Below are 22,977 nucleotides of genomic sequence, written 5' to 3' on the forward strand. Positions count from 1 at the left end.
GAGACTAAAAAACCTCCAAGGAAAAAGAAATCTATTAGTAATGAATACTGCTTTACTTTTGAAAGACTTTACTACAGTCAGAAAGCCTAGCCAAACCTGGAGCTGAAATTACTGGCTTAAAGTGACTCAGTGATAGATCTGGTGACGGAATGCACTGTCTGATGGCTGCAAACTATAGAAATTCATGAGCTAATGTTAGGCAGTCTAGTTCAGATACAAACCAGCTGGCTAGATAGACTCATTTTGAACTCAGTACTATCATGGTTCATACTATGACCCATGGTGCAATTTCAGACGCATCATACAGACCAGGCATCTGTGAAAGCCTCTGCCACAGATGTAATCACCAGGTCACAGGAAATGCCCTTTCACAGGAAGAAATAAGGACAATTGATGAAAATACATACCTTTCACTCTCATCTTGGTGCTGGTGTTAATGTTATTGGCAACAAATTTCACTTCTGCTCCATCATCATTCTTGGTAACATTTTTTATGATTAAGGTGTGAGTAGTTTTGGTTCTCTTTATAATGTAGGTCTCACTTTCCTGTAAGACTTTACCATTAAGGTACCAAGTGCCAGAACATGTTGTTGTAAGGTCAAGAGTAAACACGGCATCTCCTCCAGGTACAACTTCAACAGTTGTCAGGGGTGTTTTCACAGCTGGGACTGGTTCTAGGGAAGAAAAACACATATCTCTGAGGCCAAAGGACACAAGTTCTTGGTGTAAACAAGACATAAGAATAAAGTTGCGGAGTCTTAGACTATTTCTACGCGCTGAAGGCAGTACACAGTTGGTCAGCAGGGTTTGATTTCTACAACTGCAAGTAGCTGACCTCTGGTAAGGTAAGGTCAGCTTCTGCAGGTAAAGAACAGGCATATATTACTTGTTCTTCCCTAAGATATTTAAAGGCATAACAAGCCTGAAACACATTGGTTCCCAACAAGTATGCTATTTATACAACCCCTATTATTCTTATATTACAGAAAGAGCCTAAGGAGGCCACTCAGCCTACTAGTCACTTCTAGATATTCTAGGAAAACACAGGCATCCTCAGACAGGTAGGGAAAAGGGTGGCAATAACAACACACAACATCTGTGCAAAGTCTGCGCGGATATTGTCTAGTGCAATGACCCAAAGACAGAAGCAATCCTGCTGTACAAAGTGATTCTATGGAGAAGAGAAGGCTCTTAACCTTAACACAGCTTCCAGTGCCTAAAGGGGCCAACAAGAAAGGTGGAGAGGGACAGGACAAGGGGGAATGGCTTTAAATTGACAGAGGGAGATTTAGATGGGATCTGAGACAGAAGTTCTTCCCCGTGAGGGTGGTGAGGCACAGGTTGCCCAGAGAAGCTGTGGCTGCCCCATCCCTGGCAGTGTTCAAGGCCAGGCTGGATGGGGCTTGGAGCAACCTGGTCTAGTGGAAGGTGTTCCTGTCCGTGACAGGGGGTTGGAATGGTTTCTCTGGGAACTGGGAGAGGTGGGGGAGGAAAGAAAGAGGGAGAAAAAGGGGGGGGGGAACGGACGAGCTGTGTGGATCGGTTTAAACCACGACAAACAGGATGATTTTTTTAAGGTTCCTTCCAACCCAAACCATTCTCTGATTCTATAATGATTTTATGCTCACCAAGATGCATGCTCCCTGGGAACTCCAGGTAGGGGCCCTGTCCGTAGGCATTGACTGCAGACACTCTGAACTGATAGTCAGCCTCTTCCAACAGGTTGCTAACAGTATACTCTGAGACAGTGACATGAGACTCATGGCACATCACCCAGGTTAAGCCACTTAGTTTCTTGCATTCCACGATGTAGCCGTCAACTGGAATGGGTCGGTCCATCTTCGGAGGGGACCATACTAGCGTCACTGAGGTTTCTGTTTTATTTTTCACCACAGGGTCAGACGGGGGTTGGGTGGGAGGTTTTTTGGGAGCTGCAGAAGGGAAAACAGAGCAAGTTTATGTCAGAATGGAAAATCCACTGTGCCTCTCCAAAAAAGCTTACACTGGACTAAAAGTTATTCTTGCTTAATAAACCTCCACAAAACAGTGATGTGAGATGGAAAAGCAACATAATGGATGGAAGATATATTTAGGCTACATTAGACGAAGATATACAATAGCCCTACCTCTACAGCTAAACATACATGATTTCCATATAATATTACAATTGTCTGCACAAAGCGTCTACAATGAACGATTCACAGGCAAAAATGTCCAGTGCTAGACACAGACCCACACTGCTTCCTGCACAGCTCCTGGGCAAAGCAGGCTTATACTCAGCTGGTTATTTTCACTCAGAGGATGGGTAAAACCACCCAGAAGCTGTTCAAAATTCTGTGCACCAAATTCCTAGTCCACTTCCCTGGTGTGAATTTGGACTAAAAGAAATAGAATTAAAATACCTCAGTGGGATTACACTGGCAAGGTGACAGTTTTGCCATGCTTACTGGACATCGTTTTACAGGGATAGTGGCACTAATATTCTAAGTCTGTTGGTATTTATCTTCTGTCAGAATTCCAACCTTACACATCCCCAAAGTCAGGAATGTAGATGTGCCTGTGAGAGCCAATGCAAGGCAGGGCACCACTGCACCCAGGAAGAGTGTGGCAATATTTTGCCATGCTTTGCACACAGCTGTGGCATCCTGTGCAGCAGTGGGAATCCACTCCATGAAAGCAGCCTGTGCCATTTCTTCTTGACTACCTGTTCCAACCATACACTAAAACTTTTCAGCCTAGATCCTCAACAGGTTTCAACACGGAGCAGCTAAACATTGTACAATTGGGAAATTTCAGAGAAGAAAGATGATAGATTAGATAGATAGATGATAGATAGATAGATAGATAGATAGATAGATAGATAGATAGATAGATAGATAGATAGATAGATAGATAGATAGATAGATGTGAATCAGCAGTGCATGGGGTTTAGAGTTACGGAGACCTCAGCTGCTTATTACACAGGCTTGGCAGTTCTCTGTGGCCACTTTCATCTGGGTATCTGTCATCTGTCCTGCTTCTGAATTTTGTGTTATCCCCCCCCAGAAGGTGTGTTGTAACTTTGCCTCCTAAGACTGATAGCTTTCACTGGGAATCTCTGATTTAGTAATTTATGCAGAGCCAACTTTGGCCACTGAGGAATTAACTTTAAAGAGAAATCACATAAAGTCGTGTCTCCACTGCAACACCTTACAGTTGAGGAGATGTGGCTGGTTTATGGTACCTGAGGTGACAAATGTATCCTTGCAGGTATTTGCAAAATGAAGACTTATGTTCACCCTCTCATTCCTCCTGAACCCTTTAGAGGAGGCTCAAGTCCCATGAGGGTTATTCACTGAGTGCTGCCACTGATACAGTCAAGAGGCCAGGAATTATCTGATACGCTCTAGTTACACATCTACTGACGTGGTAAAGGATTCATTTCATTTAATTATGGCTATCTGAAAGGTGTCCAGTTTAAGGCATTCAACCAGACGTCAACTGTAATCCCACAAAGAACAGCATGCTCAGGAGCAGCTCATTGCAACTTAAAGAAGGTGTGCGAGGTGTCTGAAACAAATTGCACATTACAGATACTCAAGTATTCATGACTATAGAAAGAGCCTGTATGACGAGCCTACACTGAAAGCTGAACTCAGAGACAACTGATATTCTCTCTGCCTCAGTTTACCTATCCTTAAGATGGGCATAGTAACAATGCAGCTGAGCAAGTAATATATAAATATTTATTGCCTGATAAATTCTGTTAGAACAGCCAACACCAATCTTGTCCAGCTAATTGAAAAAAAGGAACATAGTACACAGGGGTCTTCCAGCAATCAAGTATGCATGAAGTGTAAAAATAGGAAATCTCAATGCAATACGCCTTTATTTCATTACATAAATAGTCACATAAGTGTTTTGGGGTGCATAGTTACCAGGCTGTCAGTTACTGTTGGTCAGAGCTAGATGCCAAAGGACCTATCAATGTCTCATTAAGCTGAAAACCAAACTCTGGAATCAGATCTCTTGACCTTACCGTGAGAAAGGTAATGTAACATTTTTGGGGAAAAATCTATTTGTGGGAAGGCAACTTCCTGCCTCTTTCTATTCCATGAAACAATACTGTCCTTCATAGCTTAAACAGCAGAGTCCAAAATCAAACTGACCTTTGTTGTTCCTAATTAATAACTGCTTGGTTGGACATTACGGCTTTCCAAACACCTTAAAAACTGCCACAGTGCTAAATGTGACACTTAACCTCATTGTTTTTTTTCCTCTTTTTAGCTCAATAAGATCAGGATAGACCATCCAACTTTGGATAACACAGCAGATATAAGCCTTTAATTAAATATTTCTTTTTACCACTGACTAACTGCAGTTTGGAGGTGGTAGTAGGAGAAAGTAAGTATTACTCTTCCCAAAGAGTGGCTACAATGGATGATTTGTCCACACGCAAACCAGAACTTGAGCAGAGCCAGAAAGCACATGTAGCTCTCCATTTAAAAATGAAGTAGCTTCTGCCTGGGAAATGCAGCACCATAAAAATACATTTAATGAAATTAGCCAACTTAACAGAAACTTCATTTCAGATCTGATCTCAACTAAATTGCACCTGCTCAGGTCAGGTGTGTCAGCTGAAGGAATTCTCCAGCCTGTATGTTATATAATAACATGTAATAAAGCTACACAGGACAAAGATGCCTTCTTTCAGCATAGTTACCATCAATTCACAGGGTCCTCCCAACTTTTTCATATTAAAGAGAGGATGAGAGAGAATGTATCTTTGCTGGTCTCCACAAAAGGAAGGAAGCCATATTTTCAGTAAGCAGCATTTCTCCTTTTTCTTGCAGTTTTGGTTTGGTGTATATATATATATATATCACATTAATAAAAACTTTAAGAAGCTAAAATCAAAGCAAGATGTTTCAATATTTCAAGTTCAGTAGACATCTGACTGCCCAAAATGCTTAATCTGCATGTGTAGATGTTCCTTCCCAAATCTTTTTCCCTGCTAGACTGGTAATAAGCTTTATATTCTGACAAAAATGTTCAGGGCACCTATGTACTTTCCTGTAAGATCCAGAACACCTGCAAGCTACCCTCATGTTTCTGTTGACTCAAGACCTGGGAAGGAATTGAATGTTGACTGACTGTCCCCTCCAAATCCTCAGTGAAGAGAGAGGGAGAGATAAGTGGGCCCTATTTGATAGAAGAGGTATTATCCCAATAGCAAGAATTGATAAGTGCTCCTAGAAGAAACTAATAATTTTGGAAAATGACAGCATGTAGATGGAGCACTCGCAGCTCTCTGCATACAATAAAGCAAAGCAACTGGAACGTGTGCAACTTGCACATTGGGGTTTTTAACCACCTCCTGGTGGGGAGGAGACACGTGTCTCTTACTCCAACCTCTACTCTGTTATCATTTTATATTCATTCCATCATGAAATAAGAATGATGAAGAGAAGATAAATGTTCGTGCCATGCTCTTTCCTCAGGACTTTTCTCTCTCTGTTTTGATCTCTCCATAACATCTCATAACACTCATGATCAGGCTGTTGGTTTTATGCAGCAGACATCAAACCTTCTACTGTCTTTGGGCAACAAACTCACCATGTCAATACCTGAAACAACAGTACTACCATGGAAATACCTGCCTGCTGGGGAAAGCACAACATCAAGGCCAAATAAAAGTGAAGCTTACTGGTCACAGTGAACTGGGTAGAAGTCCTGCTTTCATCAGCCAGGAAGACAATTTCACCAGCATCTTCCATTTTACACTCCCGGATGATCATGGTATGTTGCTTGCCAGAGCGTGTGATGGAGATTCGATCACTGGATTTCACTTCTTCTTTATTTTTCAGCCATCGGATATTCTGGCAATCATTGTCCAGCTCCACACAGAAGATGGCTGTATCATTTAAGAAGACCGCAGTCTTTCGTGGAAGTTTTTTAATGATGTTCCCTTTAAATAAGAGAGTAGTTATGATCAGCAAATAGTAGATACTGAAGTCTTTGGCAACAGACTGCAACAGGACTGGTCAAACAGCTCTCACCTAATCAAAACATTGTAGACACTATGCAGACACCCCTGAATGAATTCCTAGGCTCTGAGTTGTACAGAACAGATAATCCCCAAGACTCATTTTGGCCTTCAAAGAGAGAAAAGCCATCTTGTTTGACTACAGTCGCTCATGTTTCTAGCCTACCATGTGGAGTCTGCTGTTGGGTAAACACCAGGTATGTAGCCTTGCCAAGAACAGATTTGACAGGGATACAACTTTCATTACTCACATATGCTGGGAATTCAAATTAAAATGTTGCTGAAGTGGGTCAGTCTTAAACTTGACCAGTGTCTCATCTGTCTTTGGGATTTTGCCTCCATCAGATTTACCAGTAAGTTAGAAAACCAAGATGGCAAACACAGCAGTCACCTGAATTGATAGAAAATACTTGAAAACCCTCAGATGTCTTCTTGGAGTCAACCCAGAAATAGACATGGAATGCACTTCACTTATTTGTGTCCTTTCCAAATGACTATGATGATTATCTCTTATTGGAATAACCTCAAAGTTATTCATTGCAATTATTCACAAGAAAGCTTGGACTTCTTCATCAGGATACCACACCTAGTGATAGATGGTGACTAGCTCCAGCCCTGTAATAGTCCCTGCGAAGCAAAAGAGCTCTCACCCAGGCAAAGCACCTAAAGCTATCTAGTGAGAAGCAATGCTGAACCCCTTTATGAAGCAACCAGACACACAGCAGGATTCAAGACCCCAATTTTCTGCTCACATCTGCTCCTTGCTTCCCTCAGCAGTGTCCCCATCCCCGCAGCCCTTTGCACCCTGCCAAGCTCTCGCTTTCTCCCAGCCTCAGCCTGCTCTCTCCAATCTTCTCCCCCCTGGCAGGCACAGGGCTCCTGCAGGAAGGCTCTGCCTCCCTGCCCTCCTGGGAGCTCCACCTGGCTCAGTCACTCTCTTTTTAATGGAACATGCCACCATAGCACAAACAAGTAAAAAATACCAGCTGTCCTACTGGGGCCAAACACACTGACAGAGTTTGGTTGGTCTCGACTTAACAGCAGGCAGAACAGAAAGATGTCTACATGAACTCTCCCACATCTCCAGACTAAACTTTCCCTTCTGCCTCCACCCATATGCACTTTCTACAGTTTGCCTATGATACAAACGATGACAAAAGGGAATTTGATCAAGGATGCATGTCATCCAGCTGTCTCGCACCAATATAAGCAGTGAAGAACAACTTCTGCTTTCCCTGGGAGTAAAGTCAGGCTTCAGGTGAGGGAGGACAAGCGTAATCCTGTAGCTATGAGAGGTCTCCAGTTCATGTAACAGGAGAGAAAGTGGAACTACAAGAAATCTGGAGAGGGACTTTTGACAAGGTCAGGAAAGGATAGGACGAGAGGGAATGGCTTTGAACTGACAGAGGGGAGATTTAGATATTAGGAAAAAAGTCCTCACTATGAGGGTGGTGAGGCCCTGGCACACGTTGCCCAGAAAAGCTGTGGCTGCCCCATCCCTGGAATCAGCCTGCACCACATACCAGACCATCAACCACAGCTTGTAAGCCAGGTTCCCAGTGTGGTCAGCACCACTCTTGGACAAGATTTGTTATTGTGTTCACCAGACACCAGGTAAGATACGTGTGAGACAGCGCCAAGGAACACATCTGATGCTTGGGTTCATGTTAAGGAGTCTACAGTGTGAGGCTAAAGCTTACAGGCCTTATAGAAAGCCCCTTTAAGCACAGGTCCCCAACCAGGTGACATATCTTCTGCAGCAACACCATCTGTCCCCTGCATCCCAGAAACCCCTGGCAGGAGACCCAGGGACCCACTGACCCGACACACATGGCTCTCCTCTTGTGCAAGAGAGTCTGCTGTCCTTCACTGCACACATGCACTGGGTGAATGCCGTTCATAAGGTCGACTCTGGAGTGTCATGTGTGAATCTCACACTTACTAGGCGAGAGCCTTTCTTACCTTGGACAGACAACTCCGCGATGGTCCTGCTTCCTTCCTTCATCTCACAAATGTAGACAGCATCATCGTCTGCAGTGATGTCCTGGACAGTGAGGCGGCGATATGTGCCCTCTTCTTCAATGTTGTATTTCTTGCTCTGCCGGAGTTTAGTTTCCTCCTTGAACCAAGATGTCTCTGTACTAGGAACGGGCACTTCACATTGGAAGGTGGCAGATTCTTTCTCCCTCACTTCAAGATCCTTCAGTTTTGACTTGAAGGGTATCGCGGGTTCTTAAGAGGGTAAAAATACAAAGGATAAACAAGAGAGTTTGATGACCTGTGGTAAGAGCTGTGCAAATAAGTAAGTCAATAAACAAAATTTAAACAATAACACTCCTTGTGTTATTAATTTGTCCTGAGCCACCATCTAAACCTGCAATCAAGCCCTCCTACAGCAGGTGTATTGCTCTAACGTAAAAAGAATCTTAGATCCCACCAGAAGTATTCTAAGGACTTATCTAAAACAATACAGTATCAGTCTGGACTGCAGTACTTGCCCCACAACACCACGCAGAGGTGTTTGCTCCAATCCAAAGCAACCCGAACAACTCGGTGAAGTATCAGGTTAATAAAGTCCGCTCTTGTGGCCTGCTTGACCTCTAGCACAAACACCTCTGCACTGCACCTCCTCATTTAGTGATGCCAGTGAGATGAAGGGCAGGGCCTCCCAGCCTAACTTTATAGGTAACAACAGCCACTTCATGTCAGAGTATAAGCCTTTAAAGTAAACATGCTAAAGGTGGGTAACAGCAAACAAGCCTGTTACAGGAAAAGCAATTCTAGGAGAGGGTGTGAGCATCTGAACTGGCCAGCTGGTGCAAGAACCAATGTTTTTAGGGGTCTTGCATCAGAAGCGAGCTCAGCAAAGTGATCTAAAAGGCACAGGAAGATCAGCAGTGGCTGTGTACAAGACAGATATGGGGGAAAGCACAGGAGTAACTAATTGAGGGGTTTTCTGTTCTCCCAGCCGACAGCAAAGGCTCTGTATCAGCTTTCATCAGCGACAATAAAAGAGCTAGAAAAAAAGCGCAAGGCTCCCTCCTGCCTCTGCTTTCCAGCAGTGAAGCTGCTGTGTTCTGGCTTGTGGAGAAACCAGAGTGTAGATCAAACGTGTGAAACAGCTGCATGGCAGTGAGGGAAGACATTCTGTGAACAGAACAATGTGTAATTCCAGTGACAGCTGCACTGTGAAATCACCCTGACACCCCAGCATCCAACTGGAGAAAGGGGATTGGACTGAAGAGGACAGCCGGTAGTCACAGCCACAGGACTGGTGTCGTGGTCATGTCACAGACTTGGATGAGTCAGTGCTGATACATCACCACTCATGCTTCATGAGAGATCATATCTTGACATGTACCTTCATCTTCTAACAACTACTGTACCAGCTCCCAGCCCTCTTTCGTGACTCCATTCTCCCTCTTCCTCCATTCTCCCTCTTCCTGACCACAGACTTTCTCCCATGCTGGTAATTTCATATGTTTACTAAGAGTTGTAGTCAGCTGGTGAGTAGTAGTCACTAATGCCAAGTATTAATCAAACAGGAGTAGACCCTCACAGGGAAGAACTTCTTCCAAATACCTAAATCCTCTCTGTCAGTTTAAAGCCATTCCCCCTTGTCCTATCCCTACCTGCCCTTGTAAAAAAACATGACAACTTCATTATTTCCTTTAAAACTGTGTTGCCTTACTGCACCTTAATTCCAGGCAAGTCAAAGTCTCCTTGAAAAGCCTCAACTACATTTACATAGACCTGACCTGCCCACATGCCACCTGCTAGCTGTCCTTTTCTCTTTAACAAACAGGCAACTCAGACTCTTGCCATGAAATCCCATAAATCACTTCTGGAATCAGCCCATGCAACTGGGGGGAACTAAGCAGTTGTAATTCTCATGCCATTGGAACAAGCAAGAGGATGAGATCAAGAAAGCATTGATCAGAACGATGTCAGCCCCCGAGAGTTGGATGAAATGTTGCTGCGTGAGATAGGAAGGAGTCTGGAGCTGACGCTGAGAACACATGGACATGCCCAAGAGCCAAAAAGTAACACAAGATGCACCTGAGAAGCACAGAAGTGTATTCTCATACTTGGAGCAACTGGCGATATCATTAACCCCTCTCCCTTTACAGCCACTAAGCAGTATCTAAGGTAAAAATAAATTAAAAAAAGACATAAAAGAAAAACTACTCTAGGAAATAGCTCCTAAATGTACAAACACAGAATTGTTGGTCGACTCTTCAGTCTGTGTTGCTGTAACAGCATTACCTTTCCAACCAGAGAAAGTAGGTGCAAGGCTATATTTGACAACTTGGGGTCAGAGATATCCTCTGAAAACAGCTTTGCTTTCGTACTTCTGACATGTGCACACGTCTTTTCTCACTCTGAATGGAGCTTCAGAGACACAGCAGCTGATAAACTGAATCAAAGCCTGGGATTCACCCAGCCCACTGGTTTTTAGGCTTTGGAGATGTGAGAGAGGCTCCAAAACCCACAAACCTCCTCTTCCTGAATATATCTTCATGCTCTTTACACGGTCTAACAGGTACCTGGTCAGAGAGAGGAGGTTAATTTTGGTAAGGGGACTACAGAAGGACCACATTCCGAACAATTCATCTGGTCCATAAGCAGCCCCTTACCCAGGTCAGAGAGATGCTGAGATTGGTGGCCAGGAGGGAACAGAGTTTCCAGCTAATCAACAGGCAACCCAGATCTCAAGGAAAGGTCAGTGAAAGGCAGGCGGCGCATCTTCCTTGCTAATGAACTAATCAACACAGACTAATAACCAGATAATATTTACATAAAGAAGACTTATTTTGAGGAAGGAAGCACTAACTTTACACCGGCCTTTCAGTGTACCTTCCACTTAACTAGCTGTATGTGAAAACAAATACACTTACTCTACCACTGGCCGGCATAGTGAGTTAAGAAGCGACCTCTCACTCTCTTTCAGCCCATGTTATCATGCAGTCTGTCAGATTTTGACATTTACATTGCAAATTCTCTAATGTAGGTATCCTCTCCTACCTATTTGCACAGCACCCAGCACAAGTCAGAAATATTCTGGGCTGTAACTACTACAGGCACCTTGGAAAAAGCTGCTGCAGATAGTTTTTAATATTAATCTGGTTTTAGTCAAAGCAGAACAGAAATTCTCATTAAGGCATATAATGAAGGCAGTAACATTTCTGAAGAAGGAGACATAAGAAATTAGAGTCTCAAATGCCTGCCTACTGGGAAAAATGTGAGATAGAAACAGCAAAGCAAAACCCTGAGGGAGCATAGAGCAAGAGCAGCTTATGGAGTTAGCAGGAAACTGCAAGAGCTTAGATCAGACATGAATTTGGCTGTTTGTCTTGAGAACATATTTCTCCAAAGAGTCATAGGCTTTTTGTTTGGTCCATACCAAGCAAACTAGCAATGAGATGATGTTATTTTTTAAAAGCAGGTCCTGCTAACACATATTTTGCTAAGAATAGGTGCAGCCTGCAAAGAAGCCAATGTTTTCTTAACCTTCTCAAGGCATATGTGCCTGCTTGACCTGGTCTTCTCACTTGCCTACATTTCCCCTTGCTTATTTCTGGCCTACTCACAGGCTCTCTTTTTATTATTCCAAAGGCAAGTTTTCCCTCTGCCTAGCAAAAATGGCCCAGTGAGAGTAAGAATATGGAAAATCCTCTCAATAGGAGCTCTCTAAAGGGGCACAGACAAGATTCCACCACCTTGTTACTTTGGTCTTCCTAGTTATTGTGCTTTCCAAGTTTCCTTTCTACCTCCAAACTTCTCAAGTTGCAATTCTCTTTCAGATCTCAAATGTGACTGTCATGACAGTAGTCATCCAAAATCACTCCAGGTCGAAGGTAGCATGGAGCAAGAGCAGCCCATGGAGTCTGCTTTTCCAGTCTCTATCCTATTTGGCTTGCAACCTTTAACCTTTTCATACAGTATCTGATTACTGTATTGAGGGACTCAGATTAACATTGCTTGGCCCAGGTCCAAGGATGGAGACCTGTATGCTGTTCTCTCTAACTTTATACGTGGTTTAGGGACATCTCCAAAGCCTTCAGGATATTCAAGTTGGTTATTCATGTTCCTCCCATCCTGTCTGCTCTTCATCAAAGAGGTTTACCCTTGTGAACCATTTACTAACTTGTTCTACATATATTCTACATCTCATTCACCAGCTATCTGGGAATTTTTCAGTGCATTGCTTGTGATTTTATCCCTGCTCTAGACACTTTTCTGAATCACAGCAATCAACTTTTAGGTTTCCTTAATTATGCAAATGACACTTTGCCCTGAAGCCTCTCCTTTGAGATTTATGTCTGATTCGCTACATCTTGTTTAGGAACAGCTCAAAAGTTGCTTTTGTTTCAGCTCTATGCTCTTTAAGGCATGGGCTCAGCATAGTGCTTACAAATGGGTTGGGGCTCTAGATCTAGGATCTAGATTGACAAAAAATAGGTGGCTTTTCTAGAGGTTTGACCTGTGCCCAAGTCCTATGCCTTGAGACACTTCTAAGAGCCAACTTACAGACAGGATGCTGGGCTAGGTAGTCTTTTCATATTATTACCTTTAAAAGACCCATAAATATTCTCACTTGCATTCTTGTGTTGAAAATCTGTGAGGCAAAATGTCAAATTGTGTTTAACTCTATGGTGCTTGTCTTTCTTGGTACATCTGTGTACAGACACATGCTATAGGCGCAGCATCACAGGACTGTCTGCAGAAAGACCAACACAGCAGCATGGTGCTCGCTGAGGGTGGCTGCTTAGAGAATTTAGCCTCTTTTTGCATGACTGAGCAAAGGGAGGTTGTATGGCAAGATGACCTATCTCTCTAAACCCAACGCCAGATGAGCTAATGGCATCACCAATGGCATAAACAACAGAATTAAAAGCCCACTTCACTACTGCATCATTCTGAGTTGTCTTTGGAAGGCTGAGAAGGAATTCTGGTGACACAAAGGAGAATCAGCATTCAGGGCCTAAGTATAACCAACACACGTAGATTTTCCATGGCAGCCTTGGTCAGAAAGCCAAACATGGCACAGCGTAACAAAGAAACAAACCACAAACATTCCCATTTAAGACCTCTGACTCACAGGCATATCCTGACAATGGACATTGATCGATAGCCTTTTCCCATGGCGCTCGCTCCCAGACTCACTGCCTCGAATGCTTTCCCCATCTCCTGTGGAACAGGTTGCACCCATGGGGAATAACCAGATAAGCATGGGCAGAGGGGAGGGGTTTGTCTCTGCAAGACAGGTGCTAGGCAAGTAACAGAGCTTGAGCCATCCTCAAAGCGAACATCCACCGAAGGGCCAGGCTCGGTCTTCAGCTCCGAGTCCCGACTCATGAGGTAATCACAGCTTTATGGAAGAGGACAAATGCCCTTCCCAACATCACTCAGCACCTCCAAGAGATAGCAATGAGTGGGATGAGTGCCAGTGAGTTCCATAGATCAGGTGTCACTGATGGACATGGGCACTGAGTCACTGACGGGAAAGATGGTGAGTATGAAAGAGAGGTCCAGAAAAGGGAAGCCAGAAAAAGAAGTGAAAACCAAGAGTCTTAAATACAGACCATTCCTACTCATTTGGACTTCTAATTTATTTTGCTGCCAGTCAAAACCCATTACTTTCCACTCAAGTGGCAAAGCCTTTTGTGCCTGAGAGTTAATTTACAGGTGCTGCCTGGGCTGCAAACTGAAACCTTGCCAAATGGAAGAGCAGCTTGAAAATTTAGAGCTTCCTTTGTGAAAATGTGTGTGTCACATTTTTGTCATTATTTTGAAGAACGTGGCCTGACTTCCACCAGCACTGAGGGACCTTCTGAAGGCAAGTTCTTCACCACTGACTACAGCAAATGGAGGCATCCTGGTCTTGCTAGAGTTCTGGGAGCATATGAGGACTACAGGCTATCCAGCAACACGAACTGAGAAAACTCAGAAGAACCTGGCAAGAACAAGGCTGCTGGTGGGTCACTGTACAGGAAAACTGAGATGGACTGTAACTAGAGTTGGAGTGGGTCCCCCAAGGGATCCAAGGCAGCCTGACACACTCAGCTTGCAGGGAGGAGTTTCCTCTACTACTGCTTAAATGGCACATGTATGACAGTTTAACTAAGTCATGTGGTGAATATAAACACAGATGTGATTAAAGTCTGGAGGGTAAATTGGGGCTTCAGCAGTTACTGATCCAGAGGGTGGAAACAGGTCTCCTAGGTTACTATAAAATCAGGACTGATGGGAACACTAGAGATCTGGTTCATCCTAGGTGCGCACAACCAGCCAGTTCTGCAACAACCATCCCTGACTGTGAGGGTGGTGAGGCCCTGGCACAGGTTGCCCAGAGAAGCTGCGGCTGCCCCATCCCTGGCAGTGTTCAAGGTCAGGTTGGATGGGGCTTGGAGCAACCTGCTCTAGTGGAAGGTGTCCCTGCCCATTTCAGGGGCTTGGAATTAGATCTTTAAGGTTCCTTCCAACCCAAACCATTCTATGATTCTATGGTTCTATGACTGGTGCTCATTTAGTCCCTTTCGTAACCCCCCCTCTAGTGATGCAACTCCCTCCCTAGATCATCTATTCCAGTGCTTAACCCCGTTTATAGCTGGAGGGCTTTATCCATGTCTAACACATACTCCTTTGCAGCAGTTTGGTGGCAGAAGTTTTGTTCATGCTCCCACCCCAAGGGCTGTCCACTTGCAGGCTTGTCCACCCCAATGAAGAAACACAAGCACCTACCTTTGACGGTGACAAGCACAGAGCTGTACGTCTGGCCTGCCAGGTTGGAGGCCGTGCAGGTGTACAGCCCATTGTCTATCTGCTTGCAGAAAAGGATCTTCAGCACAAAGCTCTCCTGATCATCCTCATAGATGACATGCCGCCGTCCTTCCACAATGACCTCATTGTCCTTCTTCCACACAATCTCTGGTTTGGGTTCACCCGTCACATAGCAGCTCAGCTTGGCATGCTTCCCCTCCGTCACGCTGCACACGCGTGTCAGTGACCCAAAAGTCGCATTGCGAGCCCCTTTGGTGGTGAGTCCAGCAGCCCTCTCGTAATCCCGGGAGAGGCTGTAGCCAATGCTAGACAGCCCTTCTGCCAGGGAGTAAGACTGGGCAGACATTGAATCAAGAGTCCCATGGGAGATGTCCATCTTCCTGATCTCCTCCCGCCTCTTTTGCAAGTGGGACAACAAGGATGTCGTCTTGCCACAGCTGGTGTCGAAGTGGCTGCTGCTGCCTGGGTTGGAAGAGCCCTGCTTTTCCACTACCAGCGCCGCCGAAGCACTGGCAGAGCCAATGGGGTTCTCTGCCCGGCAGGTATAGGTACCACTGTCCGCCAGCCGGGCACACTGGATGGTGAGAGCGTTTGACTCCCCAGCAGACTCAATCTGGAAGCGCCCAGCATCAGCCCGGTTCCGCACGTGTTTGCCATCCTTCTCCCAGTTCACGTAGAGAGGAGGGCTGCCCTGGATTTTGCATCTGAACATGGCGTCTTCTCCCAGTGTTACTTTGATGGAAGAGGGTTTCTGGATGAAGTATGGGGCTGACTCTGTTACTGTGGTCTCTTCTCCAACTTTGATGCTGACAGCTGCAAAAGCTTCACCGATGGTGTTCTTGGCTCGGCAGATGTATTGGCCACTGTCCTCTAGGCTCAGATCATAGATGGTTAGCTGATAGAGATCCCCATCTTCTGTGGTTTTAAATCTTCCCCCAGACTGGACTGGAAGTTTATCCTTTTCCCAGCTCACAGCTGGGATGGGGTTTCCAATGATCTGGCAGCTCAAGGTGGCATCCTTCCCCACAGACACTATAAACGCCTTAGGCCGGGTCAAGAACCGGGGAACTCCACTGAATGAGCTGTAATCCATCCTGGTTTCCTTCCTAAAGGGTGACAAAGAAAAATATCAAGAGAAAGCAGATTAGATGGGGAAGGCAATGAATTGCTGTACTTCCCTGTATCAGGGGGCAGAACTGGATGATCTTTAAAGTCCCTTCCAACCCGAACCATTCTGTGATTCTATAATCAGGACGGTTGTCACCTACAACAGTCATGGTTTCATTGTCCCTCTCATTAGGCCTTTTAATATTCCAGGTCTTGCAGATTCCTTAGATTTGAGCTCAATAAACTGCTGATGAAGAAAGTCACTCACTTCCGCATGGAAGTCATTGTGTAAAATACAAGTTTTGGGGCAGTTCATACAGAAAGAACACAGTGGTCCATTTCAGCTTTGGCACTAGGAAAGTGATCTGCACTAATGCTACATAACATATGGGCTGGTTCTGTAGCCACAGAGAAACAGACATTCAGCTCTGAGAGATGTGTCTAACTATCAATATACCTCCTCCATCATGCTCATCCCTTCATTTTCGTTTCTCTTTTTCTATCTCACTGCCCTTGTTCTGTTCAATTTTTGTCTTTCTCCCTGGGTTGTGTTTGTTTTTCATCTCTCACAGTCTCTGATCATTACCCATCCCTGTGTCTCGTTCTCTGAATCATGTTCACACAAACCTTAGAGTAAATCCCTCTACTGAAGGGGCCAGGCTTCAGGAGGACACACAGATATACCTGTCATATTATTGTGGATATTTCTCTTTATTCCCAGCTTCTATTCAACACAACCAGTGAGATGCAGCTATTTTGATAGTGATGGTAGACAATGAGTATCTACGGCTTATAGACAGCCTCATCCAGTTGGTGTAGGGCCTGACACAGCTATAGTGGGGATGGGCATTTGTGCACAAGTATGGCTTGGTGCACATGCATCACGCTCCTAAGAGTGCAAAGCCACATGAATGAATCACTACAAGGGATGCATGTAGCAATCCAGATAGTGCCAGCCTTTTCCAAAAAGACCCCATGTGGCTCAGGGCTTACAGGAAAGATGTCTCATTGCCTGCTTATTCGCAACTGGTCTCAGAGGGGCCATGCGCCAACCTGAAGCTGTTTGATGACATGGACCAGCCAATGGGATGAGTCTTAAACTGTGTTCAAAACTGAATCTCAGAACAATTCTGGTGCTGTTGTGTCCTGAGAAAGTCAGAAGCAATCCGTGGCACTAATCCTTGCAGCTATGTTCACAGAATCGACCCATCCCTGCGCAGCTGGAGAGCAATACAACAGCGCTCACCACCTTCAGGGTCCCCTGAAAGTCCACATCATAGCACACAAACTTTTCTTGCTTCCCCACTACTCCTTATTTGGACCCCTGAGTGCACTTTCCCTTCTGCTGGAGTGAATCTACTCCTAATCCTCCAAGAAGACCTTTTCCGTGAATTGGCTAGCATTTACTTTGGTAAGTATAGCACAGCTAAAGACCTGGTCTCAACCCCATTAACACCAGCGACCATGTGCCAGCTGCCTCTCTCCGGGAGCAGGATTAGACATGGTGATAGTGCTCTGTAAGGAAAGCAGGCTTCCCAGCTCCAGCCCTCTCTGGAAGTCCTACTCAGAAGACTGAGTGTACCATTTCTCTCCAAGCAACTGTTTGGCCTTGTGATGCCAGACGCTCTTATCTTAGCAAGCTCACGCAGCTGAGCTATATGAATGGTCTCTACTCCAGGCAACTTCAGTGTTACTCTCACATCCGTGCTTTTTCACCTTCAAAATGCCACACAAAGCGAAACAACCAGGGCACTGCGTGTTGTAACTCAGAAAGGAAATAATAACCAGTGACCGCGACAGAAATATCCTGCTTAATCCTACAGCAGTTTGGCTTCCTCGCTGGCCACAAATCCACCCACTCTCTCACCCAATGGCAGATGCTCTCACAGTCTCCCCCCACCTCCAGCAGAAATCAGCAGGAGCAGCCAAAATCCTGCTTTCATTTCTTGAGTCACCATCTGAGCAGGGGCTTTGTTATTTTCTCCATCCTCCTCCAGCTCCTCGTGCAGTGCCTTAAGTTTAATGTGCAGATCACCGATGGCACAAGGAAAGATTGGATTGACCTTGGGAAAATCACTTATCTTCCCTGTGTATTGGCTCCCCTCTCATTTCTTCTTCATATCAAGACAGGGATGGTGTCGCAAATAATTACGCGCATAGCGTATATATGACAATGTACTCACTGAAACATATGACAAACTATTTAAGAAAATTAATAATAGATTATAATTTTGATGGTTTAACAGACTACAATTTTTGACTGATGGCATAGCTGAGTTAGTAAACCTTTAAGCTTAATTTGGGCCACAGATATAAGACAAAACCATAGTCTTCTTTCTATATTTAACAGAAAAACACACTACCTCTTATCCTTTCCTGTCTTTCCCCACCCCACCCCAACCTCCCCCCTTCCCCCCCCCCCCCCCCCCCGAACAAACAAAACTCTTATTCCACCAGAAATCCTTAGAAAGCTTAAATATGGGGGCAGGGGGGAAGTAATGGGGAAAACCTCATTTTTTTGTATACACTAAGATTGCAAAGAATGATTGACTTGGGGTCACTAGTGTGAAGACCAACTGACTTTCCATAGAGTGGTCACCTTCAGTACTAGTTGCAATGACTATTCAGAACTATTTTTCCCTTGGCCTTAAAATGGTCTAGAACCCTGTGAACTAGTTTGCACTTCTATTGTCCCTCTTACTACATCAACCCTCAACTATCTCAACAACTACCTTCTTACTACCTTCAACCTCTGTCCTCACTTGAGCTTTAAAATGTATTTTCCATAAACACTTGCAAAGCTGCAAGCAGAGAAGCTGCATGAATGGTTAGAAGACACAGATACAAGTCTTGGGCTTCAGCCAAAGTACATAGAAGTCAGTGGAAATTTCCACTGATGTCAACTGATTGACAATCAAAGTCTTCTGCTAATTTGGGGAAGGACCATTTCAATGTTCAGAGGGGGATGCTGGGATTCGAGTTCAGCTCTGGAGAATCCAGAAGTAACATTCACTACATTAGCTAAGTGTTAACAATCAAAACACGGACTCAGAGCTCATGTCTTAATCTTTCTCATCCATTTGCTTGAATTTCAGCCTGCCTGAATTTTAGTCGTCAAAGCACTTTCGTCCATCTTCAGAAGACATTACCGTGTCTCATCCTTCCCAGATCCTGAATTGTTTCTGACAGTTGTGTCACTCTGACTCATTTCCACCTACAAATCCATAGCATCTAAAAGGGAAAAACAGAAAGTCCTCCTTCAAAGTGGGCTCTGCATTAACACAGAGAAGTGCCTGGAGCACAGAGATGGCTGCAGACACAGGAGGTGCCTGCCCAGAAGCCAACTGGTGACCTTTCAGCAAACAGTGGCTTCCCTCAAACCACCTGCCTGACGTTTTCCTCAACATCCTCCTGCTCTCCAGGAGATGTATCCATGTCTGGGGGAGAGCTCTGCTCTGTGGGAGTGTGGTGGGTGCTCTTAAAGCCTGGCTTTTACAAGGGTGAGAGCAGGAATGCTGCTCACTTCCTAAAGCAATTGTGCATCCTCTTCCCCTGCCCTCCTGTGATAAACAGTGCCCAAACAACTCCCAGCTGCTCGTTAGTATCTCTGGTAGTCAAGAACAGTCAAAACACACATAAGCTGCTGTATCAGGTGCCTGTTGTTTTTGGTCCTGAACCATATTGGTACAGTAAATCCATCCAAGACTCTTCTTTCCAGTGGCCATAGCCCCAGGGTTCAGCATCCCTCTCCCACCGCTTCCAAACACTCGTCTGGTGTTTGCAACTCACTTGTCTTTGTTAGGTACAAGCCACTGTGTCTGCAGACTTCACAGTGCAAGGTGAGGCACCCACGTCCTGTGCTGTGATCTACACTGCACCTGCTCTCTACCAGCTTTCATCACGCACCATCATGTTCAGTGGTTCTTATGTTGGTATAAAGCAGGCTTCCCAGGGCAGTGGTAGAATCACCATCCCTAGAAGTGTTCAAAACACATGCTGATGAGGCCCTCGATGACATGGTTTAGTGGTGGACTTGACAGTCCTGGGGTAATGGTTGGACTTGATGATCTTAAAGGTCTTTTCCAACCTAGCTGATTCTATGAGTCTATAAGTCTATGAATGGCTGGGATGCCAGAAGAAAATCCAGGGATCAGTAAAAACAGTGCATGCCCATCAATATTATTTTAGATGCGTTTCCAACATGCTGGGAAAGCACAACTGGGTTTATTCCTTGCTGTGCCACTGGCTTACATTGATGAGCATGAAAAAGTCACTCAAACTCTCATATCTTTAGTCCCTCTCTGAAAAAGAAGGGTAAAAACCTTGTGTTATGGGTGCCAAGAGCATGGAATCAGTAACAGGCAAGAAATCCTAACCTGTGGCAAGGATTAAGCCATGTAAGTAACTAACAGACAGATCAAGCACTTTAGACAGGCTGCATCAGGTAAACCACATTTTATAAGTTTAAACAGCATAACATGCAGTGCATTAGATTAGACTGATAAATAGATTGAGGAGGAAGAGGAAAATTACAGCCTTCTGAAAATACTGAAAGGATGAGATGTAATATTTCTGCAGCGTAACTTGTTAACCAGTTTGGTAAACACACTAATTCCGATTCTTTATATGTACATTCAAGTGGTTTAAAAAATAGTGTCTCCCTGCAAGGGCCAGGACAGCTCCCTTGGAAGTGATGGAACTGACAACAAAGCATGAATAAACCTAGCCAGTGCGAATGCCCTTTCCAATTAATCTCCGGCATTTACGAGGATCATATTTCTCCTTGTAATCCCGCTGTGATTAATCATTTGCAGCAGAGATCACATTCCCATCTGGGTATTTCTTAGCATGCCAAAGGCAAAGTAGCGTCACTTGTAATTTTACTTATGTCTTTATTCATTCAGATTTCCACCAGTTTATGTTTGGGGGAAAGAGGCACAAGTGTACAGACCTGTCCGATAATGCAAATACGTCAAACCACTGCCAGGCACCAGCACACAGCCATGCAGCCAGTGAAGGCCTCCTACCCACTCCTGTCCTCACCATTCTCAGTCTCTGCCCCATGCCTGCTTCTCCACAGACAAGTAAGCAAGTGCCTTGCAGTGGGAACAACACAAATGACTCCAGTTCCTGCTGCAGTAGTCTGAGGTGGTGCTCATCAGGAGATCCATCAAGAGACAGAGGATCCTGATTGCAGAGCCATCACTCTCCACCTCCTGTGATTCATTTTGCTGTGCTGACTGATGGGCTGGTTTCATGTTGCTTCATCAGTGCTGAGCTGCATCTGGAAAGCCTTCAACAACTTCTGAGAAGACAGAGGTCCCACACCATGGGATATTGCCCCTCAAGCAGTCAGCAGCCTGTGGTGATGCTCTTTGGCATGAGAGCAGGTGGCAGATTATGCTCTGTCCAAGCCTTTCAATACAATGGTTAGAAAGAGATCCTGTCCACCATGACTCCAGGCGAAGAACAAAGAACACCATGGAATCTGTCTCAAAATGCTCCCAAAACAAATGTGGCCATAGCTAATCACTGGCATAATCAGAGATTTTGAGGATGTAAAGTGCAGGTAAAGCCAGGCATCTAAACCTAAGAGACCACTAAAATCCAAAGTCAGGAGCACATATGCTCTCTAGACGCCACATTAAGACCTATCACATGCCTGCTTGTTCATTTTCTCAATCCTCTTTCACCCTTTCTTTGCTCAAGTAGCAAACAGTTGATTTGGGTATTTTGCTTGCCTTTAGAGTTCATGTTTCCTGGACTTTCTCTGCAATGCCAACTGCTAAGGCCTTGCAGTCCTGCTCCTGATGGGAAAGCCAAGATTCACAAGGAACCTCCCACCTCTGGGTCCTGAGCTTTCAAAGAACATCACTAAAAGAGAAGTTCCAGATAAAAATCAAGGCAGTGCTGGTATTACTGCAGTTTACATGACATATCTGCATGTATTGTTCCATCTAAAATCATCAGGAAACGGAATCTGTGGGTGGGAAGGGAAGTTGATGGGTCATCAAATGGGAAGTGTGGGTTTCCTTTGATGTTTAAAGTTCTGCTGAAGGAAAACAGCAGCAACCCTGCTGCCCTATTACTTCTAACAGCCTCCCAGGGAATGGACAACTTTGAAATAGCACAAGTATTCGGTGTCAGCTGCAAGCTTAGTGACATCAGATGGGCACTGATGGATGCCTACAAGCCATTACACCAGACATCGTGCTTTAAGGGTGAAATGCACACCAGCACATCCAGTGCTGCATGCCCATTACATCTCTAAATCAGGTGTAAGTAGAGATTTGCGCCAATGCATTCATACGAGATGGCAGAATTTATCTGATGCCCATTTCATCAGAGCAGGAACAGTATCTGTCACCAAGGAGCTGCACTTGGAGCTTGGCTTGGGCTAGTCTGAATTCCACTTCAGTGAGGGACAACAGATTCTGGCATGTTCAAAGGTCATTTGATGAGCAGATGGAAGAGCTTTCTGTGGTGGTTTGGAGGATCAGTCTCCAGGCGCTGTAGATGTATGACACAGAGTACCTGCAATAAACTAAGCCTATTGCAATAAGCTTCTAATTCAATTCAGAATAAGGCTCGTTTGCACTCCTTGTCATCTATTACCTCCATGTCAAAGTCTGCCAGGGATGTTAAGTGAAATTTCACAGCAGGTCTGTGGGTAACATAGTGTTAAACATAATGAGCAGCCCTTAATAACTAGATAGCTAACATCAAGCCAAAACAATGATTCATGACCTTCAGGGTAGGGCTAAACATGCACCAACTCTCTAGGAAGGGACCTGCATCACCTTGTGATTGCAGCACTAACCTTTTGTGAATAACCTGAAATATTTCCAATGACTGGCAGCAAACCAATTAATTAAACAAATATTAGAACATTCCAACAAGAAAAAGAACAAATCGCATGGTTTGTGCATGCTACAAGGCGACGCAGTCAGATCACCTTCCAGCCACATAACTAAGCATACACTTCAAGTAAAACATGGAAGACTGAAGCCACTTAGATGATTTATATGGCAAAGCACATATTATGTCTTCTCTTCGACATA

At 44.7% G+C, this 22,977-nt stretch overlaps 1 protein-coding gene across 1 annotated transcript in view; it reads right to left on the reverse strand.

The window, feature by feature from the left end:
* Positions 1 to 22,977, reverse strand: part of OBSCN (obscurin, cytoskeletal calmodulin and titin-interacting RhoGEF) — a 185,376-nt gene that overhangs the window by 160,194 nt on the left and 2,205 nt on the right. The window contains exons 2-6 of the mRNA XM_065666939.1: positions 14,771 to 15,915; positions 7,988 to 8,257; positions 5,687 to 5,947; positions 1,629 to 1,931; positions 408 to 674 (exon numbers count right to left, since the gene is read on the reverse strand). Coding sequence (XP_065523011.1) covers positions 408 to 674; positions 1,629 to 1,931; positions 5,687 to 5,947; positions 7,988 to 8,257; positions 14,771 to 15,902 — 2,233 coding nt within the window. The 5' untranslated portion in view covers positions 15,903 to 15,915. The remainder of the gene's footprint in view (positions 1 to 407; positions 675 to 1,628; positions 1,932 to 5,686; positions 5,948 to 7,987; positions 8,258 to 14,770; positions 15,916 to 22,977) is intronic.

This window comes from Lathamus discolor, chromosome 2 (assembly GCF_037157495.1).
Source record: "Lathamus discolor isolate bLatDis1 chromosome 2, bLatDis1.hap1, whole genome shotgun sequence".
In the NCBI taxonomy this organism is placed as follows: domain Eukaryota; kingdom Metazoa; phylum Chordata; class Aves; order Psittaciformes; family Psittacidae; genus Lathamus; species Lathamus discolor.